The following is a 23063-nucleotide window of genomic DNA, read 5'->3' as shown; positions in this document are numbered from 1 at the left end:
TACAAAATGTCATTGATCAGATGAAAATAATACATTGTACAATCGTCATGAATTCTTTTCAAATAATATTACTTTATTGTACTTCATTACATAATTCACAATATGCTAGATCAAAATATATTAATTTTTACATTTTCCTTGTCATGTTCGGCAACACCATGTAGAAGATAACGGACCTGACAATGTAAGAATTAGTTTTAACTTTGAGTGGAGTGCGTGGCTCGAGGTTATTCCTCTGGAAATTTCAGTAACAGCAATAAGTTTCCGATATCCTTTTTGTGGTGTATCAATCGCCATAATAACAACGTATTTCAAAACTGGATATTACAGTGTTTTATAAATGTGCAGAACATGTGTGTGCCTGTCCAAAAAAACTTTTCCTAAACCGGAACTAAGTTTTCAATGAATAATCAATTTCCAAATGCAGGACGTAAAGAACATATACCTGACGGATTTACTTACAAAAAAATAAATAAATAAAAAAAAAGCTTATAGAAGTCCGATGATCATAATTAGTACATAGTTACCAGTGCGTGTCACTAGGAACACGCATATTCGGCATGACAAAATGTTCCCCCTGTCTTTGACAGTCAAAACATGTCTTCAAATCTGCGATGGTAAATTTTTCAACAATATTAATTGCATACATTTAGCCTTACTAGTGTATTGTGAAACACAAGTTATTTTATACCGCGGGTTATGTTACGTCAGCTTAACAAAGAGCACATCAATATCTAATACTGCCATATATGGCTCAAGAGAAGATCGTTTTATTTTGCTTTCTTACAGTATAGAAAATAATTACAATGCTTAATCAAATAGATCATTATTATTCCTAGTTATCAGAGTTACTGACAAGATAAAAAGCTTGTTGGATTATAAATGGATAAAGAAGTGCTCGAATAAAAAAAGGGATCGAAATAAGGTAACGGCGGGCAAATATTTTAGCTACAAAATTCAGGAGATAATACAATTAGACTTTTCTTGTACATTGCCGTCAGCTTTCTCGATCTCAACCAATAATGTATGAAAAATATCTGCAACAGACTGAAACATTCCAAACAAAATAACATTTCATATTAAAGCAATATGTACTTTCCATATGATTATTCAGCTGTGACATCAATTAGAAAAATATCTAATGCAATGTGAGTCTCAGGGATATAAAATACGATATCAACAGAATTTGCAACATTTAAAAATTCAAATTCTGGAATAAATTACTACAGTGGGTAGAAATTTATAAATTTTAATACCATGTTGCCAACATTTTCTTAAAATTTGGCGAGAACAAATATTAAGGAAATTCACTAGTTTCATGAAAATGGGGTTAAATTATTTATTTTAATTTTCAACACTCTCTCCATGACCGTAGAGATACACTTGAATTATTTGCAAATTTTCGTGTGCCCCATTTACTCATAATAAAACGAATAAAGTCAATTTTTATTCATCGGCTTTCTTGGAATATCCAACGATATATTGCGTTTTTCATTGAAAATAATTAATCAAACAGAAGGTTGAACAAAGAACTGCTGAAACTATAGAGAAGATATTTAGGAGGTTATACGAAAAATTTGCATTATTTTGATTACATCATTTATGAATAATCAACACAAACATGAGCAAAAGCGTCAGTTTATAGGGTCTGTGAGAAACTGTGCAGCATGGCTGGCGGGAAAGACCGACTGTGTCCAAAACTAATCCCTTTTGTTTTCCGAAGTGGCAAAGAAGTGAACCTCCCTGAGCGTCGTTTATGCCCTACATTTATTAGCTAAGAAATTAATGGATATCGAGCTACCTCATTCTGTTTCGCACTTGTCTCTAAAAAGGCGGCATGCCATGTCTCTGCTAAACGCTTCCCCTGCTCCGTTGATATCATTCGGTCCATGTGTAAATCAGTTTTATTACCAACCAAAACGATCGGCACGCTGCAACATGATAATTCATTTGTATTTGGAAAAAAAAAAGTGTGTGTGTCAACTCCGACGCACGACTGGAGTTTATTCCTTAGAAACGATAATTATGATATATATCGAATAGAAAAAGAAGGTAAATGAACGCATCTTCCAAAATGATAAGAGAAACAAACATATATCTGTAATCATTCGGATTATTTACATTACTTCAATAAAAGCTTAGTATATAAAAATACACGTATCAATGCATAGAAGTAAAAAAAAACTTTAAAATCAAAACATTAAAAGTTGATGGTTAGGTTGCTGTTTGTGTACGTTGTATCGATACAATAAATGCTACTATATGTATTTATTCTAAAGCATGCATACCCTGTACTCGGCAGCAGTATACAAGTTGCGGCAGAACTTCGTAATACGCAGGCACATAACACACACGTACAAACATACGCACACATTCAACTCTCAGACCAGAGGTAGTGAACTATACAGTGAGACTACGAAGCATCGCACAAAGAGGAGACCCCGAGTATAGGATACGCTGTATAATGTATTCCATCTCATTCTTTTGCACGTTCAATCCCACAGATATATATGCTTGTCTCTGTCTATGTAACACCTCAAGTTTTCGTGTTAGACTTGATTTTACTCCTCATAAAATTTCCGTACCGGGCCTTATAACTCGAATCGTTTCTCAAGGAGTAAACTCCAAAAATTTTCATTAATCACAAAGGAAGCATTGACGAGTAATAGAGATGTAAGATGAATTTGAGGATATCCATAATATTCATCCATCTACTAAAAACCGATGAAATTGATCGAGGAATGTAAAATATTGCATTACAGAAAAGATAATGATTCAGGTTTTCAGGTGATGAAAGAAGAATATCGATGCGGTATAAATAAATTCTATATAACCATGGTCACGAAATCATCAACAACATTGCGGTATAAAGTTACATACTGCACTTTGCCTGTGATGTCCAATAGCTTGTCGTAGATTATTTGTACAACTTCGAAACTTTTTGCACTAGTTATGCTGTAGACCAATACATATCCATGTATGTCCATAGAATACTGGGTAGGAAATATGCTATATTCATCTTGACCAGCTGTATCCACCAATTTCACTTCATATTCTTGACTATTGACACGAGTGCTCTTGGTAAATGCTAAAATATTTGCATTGTAGATGTAAAAGTTGCGAAGTGATTTCAATGAAATTCTTAGTCTTAGAAAGTAGTAATGAGGTCAATATTATTACTAAGAATAATATCATACTGGTAAAACTTACGATATAAAAGATTAAGCTATGTAATGACTCATTTGAGAATTCTTACTATTTTCAATTGTTGGATCGTACGAATCGACGAATAGCCCTTCGACGAATTGTATGCTGAGGGATGATTTTCCTTAAAAATTGACGAAGTACAGTCAATACCGAGAAGTTAAGTGAGAGTAAACACGCGCGCGATATTCTTGCATGAGTGTGGAGATAAATTAAGTATTTATTTGGTTAACAAGAATGAATATCAAATATATGAGATCATGAATTGAAAATGTAAAAATTTTTGACTCACCTACTGATCTATAGCCCATAATGGCTATTTTTCTCTGTTTTGATGGCATTCTTCATGAATTTATAAACTGACAATGGTCCATAACAGGTTAAACTTTCATGAATAAATTTCGACAACCTAGTACTTGACTTTAATAATTAACAAACGCTACAAGAAGCGAAATTCAATTTGCAAGAATCCCAATATGAACCGAGTGTGGTGAACCGTACAAACTCCGTCTTTAAAGATTAACTAAGATTAACTGAAGAGATTAACGCATTCTACTTAAAGTAAGGACCACACGTTTAACACAAGTGAATATGATTGTGAGATGCGTGTTGAAGATATGTTCAGAATGACTACTGGGATTTCATCATGGCAGTATTCGTGGGCTGTGTTTCGAGAATCTGTCGTACCGTCCGTAGACTGCACGTGAATTGCATTCGTGTCCTTTTTTATCGCAACAAGTAAAAACGGGTGTTTTCGGATGTACACCGAATCGTCACTGAACCCGAATGAGTTTGGATATTGCCCTTGTGTTTACTACCTCGTAATTACGTATTGTAAAGTAATGTTCCTAAATGTCTTGGGCTTCCGCCTAACTTGTTTTCAGTCCGAAACAAAATGCAATCTCAATTCTATGAGAATTATGTGACAAATGACTTGCGATGCAGCCGACGTCAGAGATTAGGAGTCATTGTTACATAATTCGTATAGGATGGAACTTGCACTTCGTTTCGGACCGAAAACAAAGTATCCGGAAAAGGAAGACAATAACGAATATTACTGTGACCCTCACGGTCACGATATCTGTCCCCCTTGGGATAGGCATCCGAAGTTACCCGTCAATTTAGGCTGGATTTTCACGGGCAGCAAAATCCTGCCGAATTATTTTCCTGTCGCGGTTTTTTGTTTTATCCAATAGGAATACGCTGATAAAGCAGGGAGGCGCTACCTGGAGCACCCTGAATGCGAATTACCCATTTTATTGGTATTCCTATTGGCCAATGACTAGGCAGCAAACTACTAAATGCTATTGCGGTATTCTGATGCCCATGATGATCGAGACCAGCCCCCTGACCAGCCCCCTGCAACTAGATCGAGTGAAAAAGTAAAAAGAGTAAGCTAGTATGTCACATGATTTTAGTTCTTATTGAGGGCGCTAGCAGTGCAGTTGTACGGGTTGCACGCCGTAAAGGCCGTAAAGGTAATCGCGCAAACCGCGCAACTGTACTAGCGCTCTCTACCGAGTGTGACAACGGTGACAACATAGACTCGTTTTCTGAAACACGGAGTTGCAGGGAGCTGCCCCTGACACTCACCACTGCTCGTATACCAAAAAATTGTACGCGTTTTGTCCCCGTTTTTTAGTTCCTCTACGTGGCGCTAGTAGACTTCTGACACGCTCGCTGCCCTCGCTGACCACGCACAAGATTGTCAGACAACTACTAGCGCCACTAGTGGTGGAGATTGTCGGCAGAATCGAGGGACATTTTGCGAACCACTTTTAGCAACGTGTGTCAAGGGGCTGATCGAGACATAGGTGGGAAATAGCGTGCTAGGTTGATGGTGCAATTTCGGTTGCCTGTTCCAGGGGTATCAGATCCATGACTGCTGCTGTACATACATACGCACTTCGCTTATCCCGCCGACAGTTCATCCGTCTCCTTTCTACTAGAAATGTTCAAGTACTTGCCGCTGTTTGCTAATTTAAATACGATTGTTTTAATTCATATTATCAGGATACTTATACCTATCAATTTTAATCTGAAGTTCGTTATTTGAACTGATGATTTGCATGCCGTTCTAGTCCTATGAGAACTTCACCACGTATTTACACACACAGTTCGGTGCCCGTGACTAACTGCAATAAATTAAGCACTCATCTGACATGTCATCCTCGAATACACTGTGATCAAAACATTAGCAAAGTTTCGGCAATTTAATTTCGCTTTTGTAATGTTTCTATGACGGTTAGCGCCCTTCTTTAGTAGTGTAATAATTGTTTCCGAACTATGACGGGTAACTCTTAAACGAAAGAATAGGATCGGATATTTACAAATTTAAAAAAGTAGTGGTCAGTTAAGAAGTCGATGATTATTTCAAAATTTTGTTTCACATATTCTCTGTATACACTAATAGGATCACCTTGAGAAAAAAACTTGACAAATTGTTTGTGCTGTGCTTATCAACACGATTGTGTGACTGTGTTCCAGTTGGTGAGGGAAGTATACTTGATGCGTATTTGCTTTTGCTAAAGACATATTATTGATAACTATCTAACATATCTGTGTAAATAATTATATATTATAAATATTGTACAATGGCATGGACAAGTGTGGTACAAGGGTATACTAATACCAAATGAAAGGGAACCTATCTCTTGAAGACGTTGTGTGGTATATACATGAAGTCGTGTATGCATCGATGGTATGGGTTGAGCACAAGTTTTCAATCGCCAAGAGTCATTGCTTAAGCGTAAAAGTGTGCAAACAGCACCGTCAATATGTATTATTCATCAATTACCATCTCTACGTCATATTGGATAGTTATTAAAATTAGAATAATTGGACACTATTGCAATAATGTAAGATCTCCCACTTCATCAAGTAGAATATACTGATATGTATAAAAAGTATATGGTATCTATCGAGAATTTTGACTCCTTTCCGATGGTCATAGATTTTATACTTGAACATATTTTATTTGTTTCGTATTTATCCTCTTACCTTAGATATGACCACCTTGGGTTGTCATAATGTGGAAGATCTGATGCGACAAAGCTGCAAAATTAAGCCTACCAGTTCAGCAATAATGGAAAGTTTGGATAGCCTTCCATCCAATGATCGTGATAACCAGAAACCTAGTGGAGGAAGTACACCATGGCATGATTCGACAATTCATAAAAAATCTCCAGTGCAACCATTAAATGAATCACACAGCTTTTTACTAATTGATGGAAGAGAGCATCTCAAAGTTTCAAGCACTGAACAATTTATTGAGAATTTAAAATGTGGCGGTAAAAATGTAAAGTTAAAAGTTGTATCCATATTTGGCAACACAGGGGATGGAAAGAGCCACACGTTGAACCAAGTATTTTTTGGTGGTCAAGAAGTATTTCGAACTTCAAACGAGCAAAGCTCTTGTACACTCGGGGTCTGGGCAGCATTTGATCCCACATTAAAAGTAATTTGCTTGGATACCGAAGGACTGCTAGGTAGACTTATCAGTAAATCTCATTAATGATTCAGGAAGAGTTTATAATTATTCTGATTCAATTATACAGCACAGGGGAAGTTTTGAAGCACTCAATGCACATTACTTCACTTAATCTCCGATCAATAATATAATATATTGATGTATTTCCGTTGTAGAAGATGATGGCCTAATACTTGTCTTGTTTTTAGTACAACATTATAGAATAATTTGCTTTCACTACATTTTCAGGAATAACAGCTCATGAAAATCAACGAATGAGACTTTTGCTCAAAGTTCTGGCGGTGTCTGACATTGTAGTTTATAGAACTCGCTCTGAGAGACTTAACCGAGACTTATTTACATTTATTGGAGCTGCATCACGAGCTTACAGTCACCATTTTCAAAATGCACTACAAGCTGTTGGGCAAAGAGAAGGTATGAACGGCTCTTTGAGTGCACTTGGGCCAAGTATCATAGTGTTTCATGAGACTCGGCATACCAGAACATTGTCTAGTAGTAAGTAAAACCATTAATCATAAAGCAAGAAGTAAACCAATTTGCAAACATAACTTCTTAAATATTACAGATGCAACAGAAAGTGCAGAGGATATTTTAAGAGCACGTTTTGATCAGATGCGGTTGGAAATCGAAGCGTTTAGCTCAATAAAGTATGTTGGTGTCGAAACGCCAAATCCGCCAACAGATTATCAACCCTTGAGGAGGGCCATTAAAAATGAGCTGGATAATACGACTGTTCGTTCTGCTAGGAGGCCTCACCTGGTCTATGGCACTCTTAAAATACTCAATGATAAATTTTCTGGTGAAATTGAAAACTTGTCAAACATCCTATTTCCTGACCAGTACTTTACTTGCACTGTCAAGTGCTTGAGCTGTGATTGTAGATGCATCAACAGTATGGGACACCTGCGTGAAGGCAAACCCCATGCTAGTGATTCCAGGTTGAAATACTTCCGTTATTACTGATCATATCAAATTCATAATGAATAATCTCAATTTAGATAGGTTCCTATAGAAGTACTAGCTAATATTTTTGAATGCTGGACTCTTCAAAATGGAACAAAAAACAACAATGAATACTGATTAATTTTGACCTGATTGCAAATGAATTCTGAATATGCAAAATAATTAACAATATAATGTATTGCAGATGTCGTTACCAGCATCAGTATGAAAACTTGGTCTACATTTGTAAAAAGTGTCATGGCAACGGAAGTGAAGTCGTTGTCACTAGTCGTACGCTAACCCAGAGTGATGCAAGCTGGTATGGATTCGCCAAGTATGCGTGGTCTGGATACGTGATAGAATGTCCACACTGTGGTGAGATATATAGAAGTCGACAGTTTTGGTACGGAAATAAAAATCCTGAGGATGCAGCTGTTAGAACAGAAATAACACATGTTTGGACTACGGTATGTCATTTGGAAAAGTTGTTCTTAATCACTGATATTCGTTAAGAAACATACCTTACCCTCCGTCCATTTCATTTCAGGCTAATGCTTCACTGGCATCTCAGAATACTGCTCAAAGAGTTATTGACGGTGTTTCGTATATAACTGAAGCTGTAACCAATGCATCAATTCAACCGACAAAACTATTGACGTCCTGGGTTGCCGATCAAGTTGCTCCTACATACTGGCGGGCCAACAACGAAATTAAACACTGTCATAAGTGCAAAGCTCTATTTGGCCCAACAGATACAAAGCACCATTGCCGAGCTTGTGGTGAAGGGTTTTGTGCCACCTGCTCATCAAAAACAAAACCAGTGCCACTGAGAAATTGGTACACGCCAGTTAGAGTTTGTGATATATGTTTCGACAAGGACGATAATTCGAATGAAGATTTGACTGAAAGTTCCGAAGATGTTAGCGCAAGGAAAGTTACCGAGCATGTCGTTTCGACATTGAACGTGGTTGGAACTGTCTTGAGTTACTCAAAGTGTAAGTACTTTATCCTTCATCCGTTCATTCTGATTTCTCAGTAACATATTTTGTTACCTGCCATTGGGTATTTATTTGATTATGGATAGACGTGTCTATCATACGAGGCATCTAGCGTTGGATTTAGATACAGCCCGGAAAAATCAGGGAAATTCCAGAAAATTCGGGCAGTTCTAGAATTTTCTCGATTTCCTCTTGATTAAATTTCACTGTTCAAGACACCTGCTGAATTGAATGAATGGCTAGGGGTGACTTTCTTTCACGTAAATACATATATCATCATCTATTTTCTTCCAGTAGGAATGACGAATCTTCATTAAAATGTTAAGTAACCGTGATTAGGTAAACTTGAATGAAATTCGTAAAGTCACTACTATTTTGACTTAGATCGAAGATATTATGCGTATAATTCAATGAATTTGCATACGAGAAAAGTGAGTATATTCGGTAAAGGTAGTTGAAATGTACCCTGGAAGAAAGCAATATTAGTGCTGAGAAAACTAGGAAATATCAGAGAATGAAATATGCCATTGACGTTAGACAACCTATCATACAGAAAAATTTCATCCGATGTTAGTGATATCGAAAGAATATGATTACTCGACTTCAAATGCAGTATCCTGAATGTTACGAATACAATGTTGCATTTATAAAGTTTATAATGACAACCAATGAACATCTTGTGTGACAACAAAATATTCTCGTTTATTCAGCACTGATCAAGGATACAGTGAGGCCAAGCTACTGGGTACCTGACTCGGAAGTAACAAACTGCTGTGTCTGTGCGGTAAATTTTTCAGACACAGTGCCTTTACATCACTGCAGGGATTGTGGCCGCGGGGTTTGTCAAGATTGTTCTACTCATCGAAAGCCAGTTACTCGACGTGGTTGGGATAAATCTGTTCGTGTGTGTGATCTGTGCATCAAGATCGATTGAAAAATGACTGTTATTTTAATAACTCGATGGCGAGCTGTTAAGAGTTATATAAATGTAAATAATTGTTATCCCGATGTCGAGTAAAGACCATCAAAGAAATTAGATGGTCTGAATTTCTAAAAATAACCATTGATAAGTGACAGTTATTGAGACATTGCAAATGTTTTTTTTATTTGCAATGAAAAGATTCAAATTTCTCCCCAAAGCATCCTGCGTTACATTTCTTTAAAATTATTAGCAATTGTTATTGCTATTGCCTATATTAACGTCTTCTTTTAACACTGGGGGGAAAGAAAAACTGCAGCAAACCTAGCCCAGGTGCAGCCAGACTGAGTTCAAAATTCACCTTGCCGATTCAGCATCTGAACAACCTGCCATGTCGTATATATTTTGCAGGCTGTTGCTCAGGTCTTCCTTGATTCGCTAGTGATTTGAACCCGAGTCCTTTGTTCCATAACACTGCACGCTAGCTGAAGGTTATTGTAGTCTGTATCGAACAGTAATGTTAGGTGAAAGGATGCTTACATGAGGAAAAATTTAGAAAAATACCACAGCAGTGAATATATTTTCATGTTCTTATACACATTTTTAAAAATAACCTGTAACTTTAACAATCGTCATATTGTTCCAATTCCGTTTTAGTGTGAAAGTCATTGCAATATCGTTAATTTTGACATAAGACTGTGACAGTACCTATTCCAATATTATTATTCTATCGTATTTGTGTATTCCGATTTTATTTTCCTTTTTCAAGCATGATTCCTGGAAACGAAATAAATTTTGAATGATGAATATAACAGGCTGATTGGCATCAACCTATTGAGTTTTTAATATAAGTATGTGTACTCTTTGAATATCATTATAAATTAAGGTAGAATAGGTGGCAGACTAATGGCATAATTGATGGCCTGTGGCATTACCTATATCAAAGGAATTTGTTAATTACCTTGAACTAGGTCATTATGGGATTTAAAATGAATTCAATAGAGATCTTTCAAAATAGCCCTGAATACAAGATAAAATGAGACACCGTTAATACATATAGTGTAATGTGGAATACACTATAATTATTCAAATATTCGACAGTCTGACTATGGGAACTATTGAATTACAACATTGCATTTCATTGAACTATGAAGTGAAGAAAGGGGATTAAAAAAAGGTCAACATTGATCGTTCTTCTGTCCGCTAATTGTCTACATCTCTAAACGGCCCGACGACCACCAAGGGTGCGTTACGTGTGCTCCGATAAGACCAACATGCTCCAGCATATAATTCCCTGGATCTAGCGACAGATGGAAACGGAGTCATTGCCACGTGATCGAAGCACAAAACAACCAAAACAGAACAGATAGCAACAGATAGCGCGTGCGCACGTAGTTCTGACGAAATACGTACTCGTTGAATGTAAATATTCAATGTTAGAATACCAAATGTATAATACGGTTGAGTGTCATCATACGTTGAAATTGTAAGCGAATATTGCTGGTTTATTGAAGCTCAAATCTCTGTCACGTATACCGCGTTCGTGCATACAAGCCAAACTCGATCCATAAAGGAAAGTTAGGTTATGACGTCACCGCAGCCATATTTTGTCGTCACAACATGGTGCCGTGATCAGCTGGGTGTTGTGTAGTGTGCTGCGATGCCCGTCTTTAGAAAAGTTGTTAAGGACACCGTTTATCTTCTCGAATATGTAAGTGACCCAGTAGTTGTAATTATATTTGAAGATATTTACGTCTAATTCTTCTTCTTATGAAATAAATAAACGTACCAGGTCTGAGCAAATAAATTCCAAAGACGCAAAATATTAGTTCATGCGTGCCATTTGAGATTCTGCAGAGAAACTATTCCGAAACACAAATTGAATGCTATTTCGATCTTTGTTTCGCAAATACATATTAAGCCGTATGGCTTGAAATGCATCCTAGTACGTCTTACTATTTCGCCACACTGTAGCATTTTGCGGATAACGCTACTGGAAACATAGTATGAAATATGGATTTCCGAAAAGTAAATTTCTTTTATGATTGAGTGTGCAAATTTTTATTACTAGATCCAACAGTTGAGAAGAAATTTGATTTATTTTCGAATTTTACACCATTTTGATGCCATTTGCAAGTGATGCCGTGGCCATTTTCATGCATGCTTGAGTTTCGTAATCAATCTACAACTCCATATTTGAATTCAACAAGTAATTGCATTCAGTAGCCTGAAACTTCCCCGTCACGAGTCCTGGCTTGCTAATAACACGAAACTGAATTTAAATATAAATACACTGCAAGGATTTTCCATCCTATTTGATTGGTTAATACGTACATATTACCGACGTAACTTGCGCAAAACATTTTCAAGCTATTCGTGAAACAGTGATCACGATATAAATACACATGGTAATGATCGTATCGCGTGTATGCATACACACGTCGATTCATGACTATTCATATAAACAAGAAGATATGGTTTGGTTGAGGCTATGCTTTTAGTAGACAACCGGCTCCAACTATAAAAACTCTCGGCGCATTATTTTTCCTATTGACATGTTGCAAAAAGTGAAGAGCTGTTCCGCACAACACAGGTATAACGAAGGCTGGAACTATCTGACGCCATTTTTCAATGCATTTAAGTTTCACCGACGCAGTTACCACACAGATTTGAAGAGGTACGGGAGTGGGTTCTTCATTAATGATCAATTTGTATCCAAGCCAAAGTGAACCAATTTTAATAATTGCTAGTTAAGCGAGGAGTGCATAGCTTTTTTTAACCGCTCTCGTACAAGCTGACGCCATTTTGTCGCTCATTAGTGAATAAACAAATGACGATGCAGGTACTCTGGATTCGAGACCGAGGTTAGGCGCGTTAATTTAAGCCCGGATATTTCATAGGCGAGAACAGATTTTTTCAACGATGCTTTTTCACTCTGCGTTTTATTCCTGCGTCCCATCGAGACTGGAGCAAGTGGCACGTGATACCCCCCCATTGGTGATTACAGCCATTTAGACGAAGGCATTATTTGAATTTGGAAGTAATCTTTTTTTCCCCGACGAATAGCGTTTCACTTTCCGAAATAGTTCAGTTTGCTACATGCAAACTTTGTGCTTCGGATCTTAAATAATCATGCTTCGGCATCCAAGCAGTGTAAATTTTCGGATATGCTGTTGAATTTACTTGCGTGTAATGTGAGTATTAAAGTTGAAATATCAACATCGCAACATACATATGTAACGCCGAGACATGGTTACAATATCACAAGATATTTTTCAAAACAAATTCCCAAATTATAAAGCAATAGATTCTTTGTACTGCGATTTCTCAAGAGTTCCACAAAATTTCATTATTTGAACAGATTATCCAAGGCACTTTTCAATGGTGAATTTGTATTGTTAACCTCACTTGAAATTAATTTTAAGAAATACAAGTCATATTCAATGACGATTTTTTCATTGCAGTGACCGAAATTACGGAGGTATAATGGCTCCAGATAAACCAGATGCTGGCGATGTCGAAGGCACGGTTGGCCTACCGATTACTCGAGTATTTAGTTGCGGAGATGCAGCTTACGTTTTGAAAGAGGGAGACAACGCTAGCGTATTTAGTGAATCAAATTTGGTTGACGGGATCCATGAGGAAGTCGGCATAATTGATAAATCTGTAGAAAAGACCAATCATTCGGACGATGATTTGACCTCTCTCAGCTGGCTGCATCAACAGAATTTATTAAAAGGCTTAGAAATTTCTAGACCTGCAAAAGACTTGCAAACGACAATAAATTTGAACAATAATGTTTGCGATGACACTGCTGACTTATCAGAAAACACAAATTCCATTTCAAGTTTAGATGATGGCTACTCTCCAGGTAAACGCTTATTAGTTGTTGGAAGAATCACAGAACTATAAGATATACTACACATTAGAATTGCAAAAATTGCTTCGAAAACCAAAGAGAGTGTACAATGTCCGATACGGAGATTTTTTAATTCATAGTCTCATACTTGAGAGAAAAATATACAGTATAGCCTGAACCTTAAGTTCACCTTTTATTTAACAGTCTTATATATCAGCATCGGGCAAAGTTAATGTGGCTAGCACTTCATTCTCCAGCTTTTTGGGGAAAACATTCTTATTATCATTTGGCATAATGGAAAAGATGATTATCAAAAATTGTTTCTATTTTTACAGCTGTCGAGGGTAACACAAAAATACATAATACAAATTTAATGCTGATTCAGGGGCAAAATTGCCAAAATACAAGCAAAAGTTACCAGAAATCAGTGCAGATTTATCAGGAGTCGGTAAAAAACCACTACAATTCGGTACAAAATAATCAGGCAAAGATATCTTTGAGTAACAACAATTTGCCAGTGTCGAATCGTAACAAACATCCAACTCACATACCTTACGATCCTCATTTGCACAGGAACAGTAAACCGCCATATTCTTTTTCCTGTTTAATATTCATGGCGATTGAAGACAGTCCTGTCAAAGCACTACCTGTCAAAGAAGTTTATGCATGGATCTTGGATCACTTTCCATACTTCAGAAACGCACCTACAGGCTGGAAGAACTCTGTTAGGCACAATTTGAGCCTGAACAAATGTTTTCGCAAAGTAGAGAAAGCGCCGGTAAGTTTCAACAGAAAAAATTTGAATCAACTAAACGTCACAAGGATATGCTTCTTTTTCATTTCAATGTCAATAATGATTTCCATATTGTAGTCCTACTTGAAATATAGATCAATATGTTTAGAGATAATTGATGCACGTTGAACGTTCTTCTTTATTTGTCAGAGAAATGTGTGCTTTAAATTGATGCAGAATTTTTTCTTTAGTTTGTGTTCTTTGTATATTCACATAGAATTGTACACCATTTTTTTCTATGCTTGTTACGTAAATATTACCGATTCAAATCATTCAGCATTTTTCATACATTTTCTTATTCCAGAACTTGGGAAAAGGATCGTTGTGGATGGTTGATGCACAGTATCGTCCAAATCTGATACAAGCATTATCCAGAGCGCCTTTTCCTCCATTAACTGCTCAGAACCTCTCTTCACCTGAAAAAATTCCTAGAAAAAATGCTAGTGCACGTCTGCCGGATCCAGTTTTATTCCCATACTTGTCAAAACGTCTTGCTTCTAGTAATATAGGGGATAGTCCGGAGGCTGAGATCGACAGCGATGTAGATGCTGCAGCAGCTGCTATGTTATCCTTCAAGCATGGACCGATTATCTTAAGTCATAACAAAGGTACGAAATTTGCTAGGATATTGGAGATAGTATAATTATTATTAACAGTATTTTGTAATAGGTGGTTTGTGAATTTTCAGACCGTAAAAGAAAATTGGTAGAAACAGATAAACTAGTACCAATAATTACTAGGAGCTCGAGCGAAGACCACACTTATAGCTGTATTACATCAATCAAATTAGAAAGGTAAAGTAATATACGTACTATAATCTGGAGAAGTTAGGTTAAACTCTGTAATGAGTCATAACGAATCTATTTTAAATACCATGTAGCAGGAACATCAAACATTTGCGGCTCAGAGCCATCTCTTTTCACATCCAATAGACTTAGTTTCTTCATTTCTTAATCAGTTTCCGAAGGTACGTAAGAACAAATCGAGGCGGATCTTGTGATATATTTTTTAGTCAAGGAACAATGATAGTTCAAATAAGGCATTCTAGTGAAGGTACAAACCACTTGGAGATACCAAAGCCAGATGCGTCACATGTGGCCACCCATGCGGTACACTGTTAAAACTTGGTATAATAAAATTTCCTTTACAGTAAGAGGTGCGGGGGCTCAGATGTGGCTGGCACAGATTTTGACGAACAACGAAAAATAGCAGAGGGTGCTGATGCGCTTTTAAACTTGGCAGGAGTTAGTACACCTCTTATTCAAGGAAGATTGCAGACGCACAGTGATCCACCTGGGTCGATGAAAATGCATGAAACTTCGAAAGTGAAAAGGCACTCTAATCCAAGTGAGTTTTCCAATAATTCTGAAAAGAAGCGTAGGCGCTGGCGAGAATGGGGCGACGGAACCCGATACCTCAAACAAGTTAGGGGTTAGTACTGAATACTGCAAAGAGTATTGCAATACACTGCGCATGGTGACTAAGCATTGTCAATGCTTCGAGGCTGACAGCGTAATGACAATGAATGTCACTTATTCTGTAGCGGTCGTTGATCACAATAACTATCAGTTTCTTAGGGTTTAAACAAAATTCAACTGCTTTTTTCTCACATTCTTTTAAAGAGTGTTCCGTACTATTTCATTTCGTATTTATTATAGAATCGTTAATGGTGCAATGGATGAGTGATTGTTCAGTGTGTCGCTATGGTGTCTAACAAGTTTTTCAAATTGACATGTCTTGGTATTCGAAGAGAGATAGAGTATTCTTATCTACTACGTTTTCTTGCATACAAACAAGACCATCCACGTGGAACGTTCAACCCATAAATTTTCAAAGTCTGTCATTAACCATTGGCCAAATAATGTGGATAAGTTTTGGAGTGTTGAGTCAGTGCGATGCCAAACAATTATACTTGCTGGACTTAATTCAAAGTTATCACAAGCGAGTCTTCCTGGATCAGCCGCACTAGTCGTAAACGCCTACGTGGGTGTTCTGTACCAAATCGATCTACCATGGACACTTACCATTTGGAATTTTTACTTCCAATTAGTCTATTGTAAGGGTAATTGAAAAGCAATTTGAATATTCCAGATTTTTTTTTTTTTTCACCATTAAACTGATGTTAAGGTTATTACGTAGGTACTTGCTACCAAATCATTTTTAAAAATTTTTTTAGTGCAAACTGGTGGTTAAAAATCTGTGTTGTACTAAAATTCATTACAGTGAAACAAATGTCTCTGTGACATGAAGTGACAGAGAAGAAATATTACTGAATAATTTTCTGTATTCCATTTTTCTCCAAAATCAGTCGAAAATTGGAATATTTACATTGCTATTTGTTATTGATTTTTGGAAATGCTACGATAAATTGGTTGTTGAGTTAAAAAAAATTTTTATGCCTCACCAAAAGTTAGAATAGCTCTAGTTTAAATACTGACATTGAATGAATACACTGAAAATGTGCAATATAATCGTAAACTGAACATTTTGCAAATGAGGCGTGAGTCATATATCACACTAATGCTCGGTTGAAACCAAACGTTCTGCATTCGTGTTATATTATGTGTGTACTTCCTGAAACTTTATATACAAGACAGCTGTAGAGCTGATCAATTATTCCATTGATTGTCATTTGTTCTGTACAAGTAACCTTATTGAAATCTGATCACACATTGAATCAGTGTTCGAGATTATCGAAAGACTTAAGCAATCTGGTACACCAAAAGATGATAGATATATGATTAATATGTTGATACAGAAAAAATTGATTTACTGGACATTTTATTGTTATTTATAATGGGAAGATTCCAAGAAAGTTAACAATTCTAACCGCAGTGAGGTAACCGAAGTGATATCTTACATGTAGTAATCTATCTGCCAGTGAATATAGTTCATACGTTAAACTCCCGGTATATGACTGACCTCTTTTTTTCAGTATGTCAAGTGTACAAGGGTATTTCGCATTTCCTCAACACTTGGTCAATTGTAGCATCCAAAGTAGATTTACCTCCGCTCTTGTGTAATCCGTAAAACTTTCCATTTTTATAAAGGATTTGTAATATAAATTGAAAAGAAGATGAACAAAGGATAACGGCGACCAAGTCCTGATTTGCGAATATTTTCCCTAAAAGCTGTTTCACTAATCAATGACTTTACTTGGTGGAACCTATAAATTATTACAAGTTTTCCGTGGAACAAATAGAATTTTAACTACGAGTTGTTAGTGAAATTGAATAATTTCGACTTATTTATGTGAGTGGCTTCCGAACAGGTAATTAAAAATTTTTACTCTGCTAATACTAAAAAAAAGTTACAGTGGGTGAGGATCGGTAGTAGGTCGCTTTAGTATGAAATGCCTAATTCATAAGTACTAAATTACTTTGTACACTTATAAATTATGAATAGAGGAAAAAAAAAGTACTACTGCACAAGTGGGTAAAAATTTCACATTTCTTTTGGTTATTCTAATCATTAATACATATCCAATATACACACAAGTTAGGACGGCTTCGACAAACCTTTTCTCGCGAATTAAGGAACAACGCCCGATTAATAATTTCGGAGTGGTCTTGCATTTTTGGAGAAGCAGACAAACCTTCTTCTGTTGCATGTTAAATGAAGGAATTATATTGATACTCTGATAAAGAACGATAATATTAGTAGTTTACTGAAATACTTAAATTTGATCACTTCATCCATGTATCAGAATAATTCTAGTTTATGTACAATACTTACAAGTTTAAACACCCGAGTAAAGTTGATTCTAATCCCCCCCTCTGCCCCGCCAATTTAGCAGGTCGAAAGTAAGGTTGGTTTTAGCAGTTTCTAACCAATGGCAGCGCCGCATCGAGTCGATTCGGAGTGTGTTGTTCAATGGTCGTATGTTAGACGACAGCACTGTCAACCTTGTTTCGAACCCCCTAAACTGAAAGTGGTCAAAATCGACTTCACTTGGGTGTGCAGAAGTAGATGAATATTTGGAGGGGGTATTAAATTGTTAACAGTGTTGAGATGACAAAGAGAAAATTTTTCCAGTATATGATACTGAATCCCCTTGTACGTATTCATTTGAGTTATACAGTTTCGATCCATTGATTGATGAATATGGCAGTGCTTTTCAAAGTAAACCTGTATGTTCGGATTTCGCAGCTCGCCTAATGCCAAAATCAACCCAATAGCACTAAACTTCAAGCAATAATAGAATAATGATTAAAATTAAATCTTAAGTACACATATTATTAAATAATAATTCAATCGTTAGCAAATACAAAACATTTTCGTATGTAAACTTGGAACAACAAAATTTTTAACATCATCGAAAACAAAACTCCATATTAAACTCCTAGAAAGTCTAATTAATTATAATAGAGAAATTCTATGATACATTTTTTTTCTGTAGATATGTATAGAGATACAATTGTTTATATTATTCGATAGACAAATTGGTAATATATTTAAAAATATATATATAGACCAGCCGATACAGATTTTTTCGTAACTTAAATCTCACCTGAAAACCAACTGCAAGACGATTTGAAATATGGTTTACACATAAAAACGTGCATGTTTCTAACTCTTGAGTTTTTTTTTTTTTTTTTTTTTTAAAGTACAAATTAGTATGTAGTAATGGAAGCGCACAGCCTGCTGCTAATACACTAGCACCTTCAATCGGCTTTTTCGCGCACGCAAACGCTTAGCCCGACGTTTGGATGCATTTTTCACCCATTTCAACGCAAAATAACGCCATGGTATGAACGGACGATTTGTAGTACATATAATCTACTATAAAAATCCGATTGAAAAAACGTCCTACTTTTTGGAATTTTGGGATTTTTTTTCATGGCTGAAACAGACCGCATAGCGTCGATCTAAAGCTCATTTTAATTCTCTATAACTCTTCTCTACAACTATCTTCATTAGTTTTCATTCTAGAAGCGAAAAACTAGTAATATAGAGAAAAAACGGTTTTCCCATCCTTATACAGAAAAAAAAAAAAAAAAAAAAAAAAAAAACACCGAGTTGAAAGAATGCACGTTTTCATCTATACATCATGTTCAAAATTGTGGGTACAGTTGGTTTTTGCGTTGGACTTATGTTACGAAATCGGTTTTATTTTCGCTGTCGGTTGGTTTAATAACGTAGTCGAAATATATCATGCGGTATGTACGTTGCAAGTTATAATTCGACGAAAATTTGAATTTGCAACATGCATGCTACCATAGACTAGTAATCCAGAAAAATCCATAATTTTTCGCGATTTCTACTCTTCCCGCGGCTATACTGAGATGATTTTAAGCTGTGCTGTATATAAATAAACCATACGACGCATCTTAGGACTAATTCCTGACCTGCGCCAATTACAAAGTATTTTCATCTACTACGCTCATCGTCAGCAGAATAGGTAATAAGTAAATTCAAATGTGCCTCGACCGAAAAATACAGAAGCTTAATCGCACAATAGTTTAACTTGTTTGGTTTTATGAAACGATTGAGATTAGTTTAAAGGAGTTGTTCTGGTAAATACAAATAAATAAGTTCACTAGTAGTCAATTCGTATGTGTAACTTTGACGGATGTGTATTTCCGAACAAGGTATTTTCTGTGAATTCTGCCATTTCTGCAGTTTAAAGAGGAGAAGATGATGGTGAGCCAGAATGTCGATGAACTATTTTGTCCAGTACCTGCACAAAAAGCTTTTTAGTGTAGAAATGAAATTTCGTATTATTTGAGTTCTTTTTGGATTGCTGCATTCATAGAAAATTATATTAATGAACAGCTATTTTTTTTTCAACTGTCAAGAAATTGAAGCTAAACTCTGCTTTTTCCGGTATTACAACCGTGATTAAACAGTATAAAAGTATTCGACTTCTATGATTAACGAACTTGATACTTGTGTGAGTGATTTCAAACGGCAATGAGCTGAGAAGTGAAAGCTTTGAATTGGATCCAGGCATGGAAAAAAGTCCCTGACTAAAGTTATGCGTAGTAAAATCTATATAGAGAGAAGGTATATTTTTACAGGGCTCTGCCCGAGTGATAAAAGCTCTTCCTAATAATTCGCTACTTCATGGTTCATTAGTTTGAAGTTCTAAAAGATTATTATCTAGCAAATTTAATACCATGTTCAATATTCGACACGTGCCGTGACACAACTCGAACAATGCTGTTTATATTTGCATGGTGGTAATGTACACATGTGTACAAGTATATTTATATATGGATAGTTACAGGATGTTAGCTAAAAATTTGGATGATTTTTAGCTTCCCTCAATGACCTTAAATAATTATTTAGCAAATTCATGCAAGTAGAAGTCATAGTTTTATTTATTCAATAATAAATCAATATAAAAACCATTGGTTATAAATTTTGTCATTGGTCAGCATTTTTCAAATCTTGGAGTTGAAGCTTTTCTACCTCCTTACCATAGGCGAGTTCGGTAATTGTCAATTGTTAGTTCGATTTCCTCTATGCAGGTATTTTCAAATAGCAAAGTTTGCGCAGTAAGAATCTCGAGCACTCCGAGGTACTCAGAGTGGAATTACATAATCCAGTTAATGTTTACATTATTTGTTATTCTGTAACTATCTACCAAATAATTGGATTAGATTTTTATTTTATTAATTGTTTATGATTTGATACAGCAATGGAATTATAAATTGATAAAGCCTTGACGGGCCGTGCTGCCAAATCTTTTTTATGTGATCGTAGCTAGTCTACTATATGTATAGGGGCATCAAGACTAAGTGCATTGAGAAGATAATAGCTATGGATATCAAAGTGAACGAAATGATATCTCTTCCACTGTTATCTTCAAAGCAATATAATCGTTCTAATAGCAATGATAATAGTAACAAGAAAACAGCAATAATAAAACTATTGTGAAACATGTTTTACGAGCATTCAATGATAGATATCATAAAACAACTGTGAAACATCATATGAGGTTATCAATCTTGGTGTCACATTATGTATGTATGTGTTACCTTTGATATCTATTGGCATTACTTTCCCATTTACATGCTTCAGTCGGGATAAAAGAACAATGTACCCTAGACTATTGTATAGTGATGTAACTAAAGTAATAATTTATAAATTTATTAAACTGTTAAGGCTAGCTTCCGTTTGCTACGACTGAAGGTCTGTTCTTCCATGTAGCTTATTCTAAAGTAACTGGTCAGGCAGGGATGGGAAAGGGGGGCGGGGCATTTGAATCCATTCATCATCACAATAGAGGTAGCTGGTCATTAAGTTAGCTTAAGATAAATGGTTAGCAACGTAACATAACATGTAAAGCAATATACCAGTAACACCTGATATCGGAAGAAATACTCTTTAATCAGCCGGTTTCCTCAATATCACCACCATCATCATCACCGCCGCGGCCGCCGCCGCCGCCACCACCACCGCCACCGCCACCACCACCACCACCACCATCATCATCATCATCATCATCATCATCATCATCATCATCACTATTATTATTATTATTGTCGGATAACATGTACGGTTTTTCCATGTACAAATTGTTTTCAACGTTAATATCAAAGAATTTTACTGTATACACACACATTGTTAACGGATCGATCCTGCTATAGTGAAGGTTTAATATCGACAAACTTTGATATCCTGTTTGCTTCTGATGTATTTACATGTATGCTGACGATGTATATTACTCTATTAGTCATTTAGGTACTTACAATTAATGCTAGTCTCTGTAATAAATCGCATAAGGTATGTAAGTATATAGTTACCAAGTTCTCTGGTATTAACGTACAATTGTGTCTGTTAAGTTTTTGTTTATGAAAGATTTGTTGTTTAACCTAAGGAGAAGAAAACAGAAAAAATTTGGTGAACGAAAGAACGATGGAAATGATATATTAGAGGAAGAGAATGAAAAAAAAATTATTTATCGAATTTTAAAGGAAAGTATAGTAATTTTCGGCACGTGCGATAAAAGTGGCTGATGATGATTTATCAAGAATTCAAACACTAACCGAGGACAATCAAAAAATACATGTTAACGTAACATTTGATTTTTTTCCGTTGTGCGACGTGCCAAACAGTTTAAACCTTTCATTTCTTCGATGAAATATACATGTAATTGATAGTATGATATAAAAATTTTGTTGGCGTAATATATTACATTATATTATATTATATTATATTATATTATATTATATTATATTATATTACATTATATTACATTACATTATATTATATTGACTATTATTCAATGGTCATTATTATCAATGAGTAATATTAATGAATCACTGTAAAATGTTTGTTAAGTTTCTTGGCCTTGCTTGCAATTAAGTATAATATTTTTAAGCTTTATATATACGACAGACTTATTTTACAATAAATATAGGTATGCATATGTGCATCTACTGATATATTTACATACGTACCTATATCTGTATGTATAAACATACACGCGTGTACAGTATATATGTAAAATATATACACACATATACGTGTAACGAAAAGAAATGATAAATTTATTATTATGTATTTGAAACCCTATTACATATATATGATATAAATTATAATACATATTGTACATTGGACTGTTCTTTATTACTTGTATAGTGTATACATATGTAAACACATGTAGGTATAAGTTACATACGTTTTAACATAATAGAGACATACCCCGCGTACTTGATATATATTGTAGATATTCGTACTAATTATACTTTGTGCCGTATATAACAGCTGACACTATTACATAAAATCGGGTTTAAACCTAGAAATTTATTCTGGTCATGTGTCCGTATATAATTTTGAGAAATTTGGCCAGAGTCGTGACTTTTTTGCAACCAGCTATCGTCCGCCTGTAGTTCAAGATTTACTCGCCG

General features: G+C 35.6%; 3 protein-coding genes and 2 long non-coding RNA genes across 14 annotated transcripts; 2 read left to right on the top strand and 3 right to left on the bottom strand.

The window, feature by feature from the left end:
• Nucleotides 1-52: 52 nt before the first annotated feature.
• LOC107217053 (GTP-binding protein Rheb homolog) lies at nucleotides 53-4241 on the bottom strand. Of its 2 annotated transcripts, XM_015654418.2 has the most exons (5): nucleotides 3497-4238; nucleotides 3257-3328; nucleotides 2881-3088; nucleotides 1802-1931; nucleotides 53-1047 (listed from the first exon to the last, which is right to left on the bottom strand). In XM_015654418.2, the coding sequence occupies exons 1-5, from the start codon at nucleotides 3543-3545 to the stop codon at nucleotides 958-960; spliced, it is 549 nt and encodes a 182-aa protein (XP_015509904.1). In that variant the 5' UTR covers nucleotides 3546-4238; the 3' UTR covers nucleotides 53-957. The 2 variants fall into 2 exon arrangements, with proteins under 2 accessions (XP_015509904.1, XP_046599612.1); XM_046743656.1 differs by lacking the exon at nucleotides 3257-3328 and having other exon boundaries at nucleotides 3497-4241.
• A 791-nt stretch (nucleotides 4242-5032) lies between these two features.
• Nucleotides 5033-9667, top strand: LOC107217009 (zinc finger FYVE domain-containing protein 1). Of its 7 annotated transcripts, XM_046743651.1 has the most exons (8): nucleotides 5084-5163; nucleotides 5618-6062; nucleotides 6210-6692; nucleotides 6923-7189; nucleotides 7260-7632; nucleotides 7842-8103; nucleotides 8184-8631; nucleotides 9345-9667. In XM_046743651.1, exons 3-8 carry the CDS (start codon nucleotides 6212-6214, stop codon nucleotides 9566-9568), a joined length of 2055 nt encoding a protein of 684 aa, XP_046599607.1. In that variant the 5' UTR covers nucleotides 5084-5163; nucleotides 5618-6062; nucleotides 6210-6211; the 3' UTR covers nucleotides 9569-9667. The 7 variants fall into 7 exon arrangements, with proteins under 7 accessions (XP_015509855.1, XP_046599607.1, XP_046599606.1 ...); XM_015654369.2 differs by lacking the exon at nucleotides 5618-6062 and having other exon boundaries at nucleotides 5033-5163; XM_046743650.1 differs by lacking the exon at nucleotides 5084-5163 and having other exon boundaries at nucleotides 5170-5699.
• On the bottom strand, nucleotides 7297-8297 carry LOC124295115. The gene is made up of 2 exons (XR_006905017.1): nucleotides 8158-8297; nucleotides 7297-8068 (listed from the first exon to the last, which is right to left on the bottom strand). It is a non-coding gene; the product is annotated as an uncharacterized LOC124295115 (long non-coding RNA).
• Nucleotides 9668-9747: 80 nt separating the features above from the next.
• LOC124295116 lies at nucleotides 9748-12534 on the bottom strand. Its single transcript, XR_006905018.1, has 2 exons — nucleotides 11343-12534; nucleotides 9748-10853 (listed from the first exon to the last, which is right to left on the bottom strand). It is a non-coding gene; the product is annotated as an uncharacterized LOC124295116 (long non-coding RNA).
• Nucleotides 10904-22767, top strand: LOC107217062 (forkhead box protein N3). Of its 3 annotated transcripts, XM_046743654.1 has the most exons (7): nucleotides 10904-11264; nucleotides 12147-12230; nucleotides 13018-13424; nucleotides 13748-14190; nucleotides 14510-14813; nucleotides 14894-14999; nucleotides 15356-22767. In XM_046743654.1, coding segments are annotated over exons 1-7 (1632 nt in total). In that variant the 5' UTR covers nucleotides 10904-11262; the 3' UTR covers nucleotides 15642-22767. The 3 variants fall into 3 exon arrangements, with proteins under 3 accessions (XP_046599610.1, XP_015509914.1, XP_046599611.1); XM_015654428.2 differs by lacking the exon at nucleotides 12147-12230 and having other exon boundaries at nucleotides 10909-11264; XM_046743655.1 differs by lacking the exons at nucleotides 10904-11264; nucleotides 12147-12230 and adding an exon at nucleotides 12620-12747.
• Nucleotides 22768-23063: the final 296 nt, after the last annotated feature.

This window comes from Neodiprion lecontei, chromosome 6, assembly GCF_021901455.1.
Source record: "Neodiprion lecontei isolate iyNeoLeco1 chromosome 6, iyNeoLeco1.1, whole genome shotgun sequence".
Taxonomy (NCBI): Eukaryota; Metazoa; Arthropoda; class Insecta; order Hymenoptera; family Diprionidae; genus Neodiprion; species Neodiprion lecontei.
Note: the sequence above shows the minus strand (reverse complement) of the source record. Positions and strands in the feature narration are given on the sequence as shown.

Coding starts and splice junctions, on each gene's coding strand:
- LOC107217053 (XM_015654418.2), bottom strand. CDS start 3,545: ATGCCATCAAAACAGAGAAAAATAGCCATTATGGGCTATAGATCAGTA. Junction 1,932..2,880: donor GACATCACAGGCAAAGTGCA/GTATGTAACTTT, acceptor ATCATGTTGCAG/CGTGCCGATCGTTTTGGTTG. Junction 1,048..1,801: donor CAAGTGCGAAACAGAATGAG/GTAGCTCGATAT, acceptor GGAATGTTTCAG/TCTGTTGCAGATATTTTTCA.
- LOC107217009 (XM_015654369.2), top strand. CDS start 6,212: ATGACCACCTTGGGTTGTCATAATGTGGAAGATCTGATGCGACAAAGC. Junction 8,104..8,183: donor TAACACATGTTTGGACTACG/GTATGTCATTTG, acceptor ATTTCATTTCAG/GCTAATGCTTCACTGGCATC. Junction 8,632..9,344: donor TGTCTTGAGTTACTCAAAGT/GTAAGTACTTTA, acceptor TCGTTTATTCAG/CACTGATCAAGGATACAGTG.
- LOC107217062 (XM_046743654.1), top strand. Junction 13,425..13,747: donor AGATGATGGCTACTCTCCAG/GTAAACGCTTAT, acceptor CTATTTTTACAG/CTGTCGAGGGTAACACAAAA. Junction 14,191..14,509: donor GCAAAGTAGAGAAAGCGCCG/GTAAGTTTCAAC, acceptor TTCTTATTCCAG/AACTTGGGAAAAGGATCGTT.